The 4,957-nt window shown below is 38.9% G+C and overlaps 1 protein-coding gene across 1 annotated transcript in view; it reads right to left on the bottom strand.

Annotated features, from left to right (window-relative positions):
- magixa (MAGI family member, X-linked a) overlaps positions 1-2,631 on the bottom strand; it is a 19,677-nt gene extending 17,046 nt beyond the window's left edge. Inside the window, 5 exon segments of the mRNA XM_025059593.1 lie at positions 243-416; positions 1,177-1,296; positions 1,392-1,508; positions 1,607-1,844; positions 2,581-2,631. Coding sequence (XP_024915361.1) covers positions 243-416; positions 1,177-1,296; positions 1,392-1,508; positions 1,607-1,844; positions 2,581-2,622 — 691 coding nt within the window. The 5' untranslated portion in view covers positions 2,623-2,631.
- Between the last annotated feature and the right edge of the window lie 2,326 nt (positions 2,632-4,957).

Below are 4,957 nucleotides of genomic sequence, written 5' to 3'. Positions count from 1 at the left end.
AGAAAGTATCAAGTCTTGTCGAGTCAAAGGGCTCAAGTCCAAGTGAAGTCACAAGTCATTGATGTTAAAGTCCAAGTCGAGTTGCAAGTCTCTTTACATTTTGTCAAGTCGAGTCTAAAGTCATCAAATTGATGACTCGAGTCTGACTCGAGTCCAAGTCATGAGACTCGAGTCCACACCTCTGGTACATACTGTAAGTGTAATGATAAAGTAGTATCATAATGTGACGAAGTCAACAGTACCAGAGGGGCTGCTGTCCTCTTCACTGTTCTCTCCCTCTTCCACAGTCTTCTCTAAGTTACTCAGAGACTTGCTTCTGGTTCGGAAGTTCCTCAGCAGGTTACGATGTTCCTGGTATGTAATCGGAGGACTCTCTGGACCAATGTGGACTGGGCGGGGTGTCCCATAGTAATTTCCTGTAGTTAGACAAGGACAATCAAAAACTGTAATTGCTGAATTTAAAGAAAAACAAACACACAAAAAAACCCCCAACAAAATCTAAAATCACACAAAAACTTTTTGTGTAACTGTATTGTGTATTTGATTTACGCACTCTCATACTCATACACACACTCCCTCTCAACATATCTCCTCATTCCCCCCCTTCCTATACCCATTACTGTTAACTCCATAACACAGGAACAGAACATTTTCAATGATTAACAAGCCTCTACTCGAGTCCACTAGATGGCAGCATTGCAGCCCATTTTATTGATCTATATTGATAATCAGGGGATTGTATATAGAATGCTGGTGCCAGCAACATATGCAGTGGTTTTGTACAGATAAATATTACCAGGCGCTCAATAGTATTCGAATTCTGTCCCTTAGAGGGGGCATGGCGGAAATAATTGAGAAACGCTAACCCCCGTTATATCGGTATCGGTTGATATCAGAATCGGAAATTAAGTGTTTGGACAATGTCGGCGTATCGGATATCGGTGAAAGGTTATTATCAGACATCCCTATTCGCAATTTATGCTCAGGTGCGACTTATATATTAAAATATATAATTTAACATGTTTGTTATTTTCACACTGACAGTTGCCAGAGGGCGCTCTTTTACAATAAATAGACTTTAGTTTTCTTTGATAAAATATAGACCTTAAACATAAACATAAAGGAAGTTTATTTGTACTGTATTTACAGTGAACTTGGTACCTTTGCTTTGCATACCTTTGAACTTGCCGCTCTCCAACAGCGCTCCTGACTCCTCCAAGGAGAAAAACTCCTTGATGGAGACAAAGTTGTAGTCCACACCTGAGATCTCGCCATCTCGCGGTTGCCTGGTTGTACCTGTGGGGAAAGGATGCCGTGATGTTATTAGAGCAGAGCAAAAAATACTGAAGTGTGTACACGTGCTGGTGTTCATGGTTGTGTCTGTATAGTACAGGGAACAGCGCGCAGGTACAGGTTTTCTCTGATCAGCTGCTGCAGTTGACTGTCCATGGATCCTGGTGTGAAACACTTGCTAAGGTACAACCTGAGGTCTTTACACAAAGACGACCCTGACAAACATACATAGATAGAAAAAGACGTCATCAGCGTAATCAGAAGGAAAACCAAATACCCAGACCCTACTCCAGTAAGTAACATCATCACTCACCTGGCGGAACTGTCTTGATTCTGATTGGATGAGGACAGGAGTTCAGGACTCCTCTGACATCACCGAGTGTCATCCCTAACACAGGTGTACCACCGATCTCTAGTATTATGTCTCCTACTGTGGCCCCGCCTCCAGGGGCTGCGGTCACAAAAGGGAACTCGCCATAGTCGGCCCCACCGCCAATAGCTAAACCCAGTTCACCTGAGGCCCCGCCCAGCGGAACAAAGCTTTCCTGCACCTAGGGATGACAGGAGATGGAAGGTCAGTGGTGATAACGCATTTTGCTGGAAGATATATTGTCCCATGAATTCTTGCTGAAAATCGATAATATATATGTAATATAGATGTAATGATACTATATCATAATAATGCACGTTGTGTCCAGGTGCTGATAACCAATACGCAGCATAAACCCTCCAGTCATCTAGCCCAGGTATGGGCAAACTAAGGCCCGAGGGCCAGATGCAGCCCATTCAGCTTTTTAATACAGCCCTCCAAACCTTTCCAAATGATATAATTAGTTTATACTATCATTATATTTCTGCCTTTTCCCTGCAATACCCACAAAAAAAGCATTTTAGCATTTTAGCCTTTATGCATGCATTTTTACATGTCATTTATTTCTTAGTTCACACGAACGCTCCATCTATCTGCTCCTGACCCGGACTCCCTGTTTAATTATAGGACAATTTTTTGGCCATCAAGTCAAAAAAAAAAAAAAAAAAAAGTTTGCCCACGCCTGAGCTAGCCTGTCTGGAGGCGAGAGACGAGGAAAACAAACAAACATGCGCATGGAAATTTGTCAAAAGCTGGCGAAATTATTATGTCTTTATTATCTATTATTACTTAATTATCGTGCATTACCAGGCCTATTTCAAGAACGCTAAGTTTGAGCGTTTTTAATGTAAGTTTGTCTAATGAGCTAGTGTGCTGGCGGATGTGTCGTTTGTGTCCGACGAAACTTGGGTTGTTACCTTTGAGCGCCAGTGCAGCTTCTTCACTGTCGCTTTAGACATTGCGACCACCCTGCAGATAGGAAGGAAACATCAAGGTGACAGGTTAAAAGAACAAAACACAAAATAGGCTAGAATTACTAATCAGTGGTGTACAGTAACAAAGTAGTAACGAACGCTGTACTAAAGTAGCATATAATAAACATATATGTATATATATGTATAATATATAAAATATATGTATATTATATACACACAACACAGTTTCCTCAATGAGCTTCATTTCAGTTGGTTTTGTGACTAGCAACCGCATATATACACACAACACAGTTTCCTCAATGAGCTTCATTTCAGTTGGTTTTGTGACTAGCAACCGCACGATTTTAAATGTACGCTACATAGTCTGTATCACGTCTTTATACAGAGAGAGAAGAGAGATCGGTGATATATGGTATATATCGGAGATGTGCTTTATTTTTGTCCAATAAATACATTATTTCATTTAAGTAATCCAAGTTATTTAGCATTAATAACAAACATTTATGTACAATATGGTGATAAGTAATAAAAAAAAAAAGTTAAAAAAGTTAAAGTTACGCAAACAAAAAACCTCATCAAAGACAAAGGCAAAAAACAGGCAAAACTTAGCCCAAATGAAATGAGTTGGGTTTTTAGGGTTTTAGGGGTTTGTTTTTTTTTCATTTTCAAAAACAAACAAAAAAATAGCACACACATAGGTAAAACGGACAAAACAAACTAAATAAGCATGAACATATATTCAGTATACAGTTATTTAAAACAGTGTTCAGAGGGTAACGCAGACTAACTAAACAAAACATGGCCACGGAAAGCCTAAAATGAAGCCCACAAACAGCTAAAGGGCAGAACTGGCAAAGATAACCGTAAAGGGTGTTAGAATTAAGTTCAAGGTAGTCCCAAAAACATGCGTCTGATGTTAGTTGGAGCAATAAAGTTTGCTCCCAGCACCGTCAGTCCTGAAACACCTTGTTTTCTGTCAAAACAGATGGCCACGATAAACAGGAAGTTGTACCTGCTCGCTCGCCCTGCGTATATCTCTGTCTTTATCCCCTTGTGTAATTGTATTTGTGTGTGTGTGTTAGTGTGCCCTTGTGTAATTGTATTTGTGTGTGTGTTAATGTGTGTGTTACCTGTTAAGATGACATCGACGGGCTAGAGTAGTGTTTTTCTGTATGTTTCCCTGGTTCTAATTTCTCCTGTAATGTCTCTCACCCTTCAATTTTCACTCCCTCACTCGCCTCTTCCTCTCGTTCATTCTTTCGCTCTGGCTCTCTGATAAGCCGGGTCAGAGTTCAGTGTGTATAGGGAGTGATCTGTTTGTTTTTTTGTGTGTGCCTGTGCCAGAATGTTTGTGTTTGTGTGCGCGTGAATCTTTTGTGGAATTAAGTACAGACCTGTTCATATGAAATAATACGATTTTTTTAAAATTTTATTTTCCTCAATGTTACGTCTTGAAAGACACCCTTACAGCCCAGATCAATCCCTTCACGAAAACTGCTCTTAACACCTGGCAGAAAATATTGCGATGGTGTGCACATAACACGACAGATTATATCCCAAATAAAACAGATACCAAATTTAAATCAAATTTGCTCACAGCATACTGTTGTTTTATCCACAAGGGAACATTTTAAAAGTTTCGGGACACTTTAAGACACTTAAAAGATTATGGATTGGAGAAGAAAGATTTTTTTTTTTAGGTTTTTTTTAGGTATTTACAAATGAGACGCAGAGTGACTGAAGTTGTGAACGAGGGATTGGAGAAAGTCGACAACTGTATTGTAAATATTTTTTTTCCGTCAACAGTGGAGTAAGTGGAGTGGAGGTGAAATAATATCTAGATCTAGATACAAAGTTTCCAGGACTCTTAAGGTACAAGCATCCTTTAAGTTAGGAATAAATTGGAGAGGGTAGGAGGAACGGAGATATCTGAGGATGTGTGGGAAAATATATGTAAATTCCAGCGGACAACTAAATATTCACAATATATAATATATATATATATAATTATTTCACATTGGCGGAACATTCATAAATGTTAGGAAAATGTCCATTATTCCATTGAATGCTTTTAATCCAATACTGAATGAAAATATTACTTGTTATCATTAGAGGACCGGTTTAAAATTATTTACGATATCTACGGAATGGAAAGGTTAACATTCTCTTTAAAAAAACGAAAACACGGGTGGGGTGCATCATCACGTAGAGATCTCACTTGTTTTGATGGACATTTTCCCATTTTCAGTGTTCTATTACAGATATAACAAGCACACTGCATCTACAAGAATTAACAAGTTGTGTTTTTTTCCGAATGCTCTAATAATTATACAAGATAAAAAATGAGCAAGAAAAAAAA

The sequence above is a fragment of the Cynoglossus semilaevis genome, chromosome 10, assembly GCF_000523025.1.
Source record: "Cynoglossus semilaevis isolate Cse_v1.0 chromosome 10, Cse_v1.0, whole genome shotgun sequence".
Lineage (NCBI taxonomy): Eukaryota > Metazoa > Chordata > Actinopteri > Pleuronectiformes > Cynoglossidae > Cynoglossus > Cynoglossus semilaevis.
This window is presented reverse-complemented; position numbering and strand designations above follow the sequence as displayed.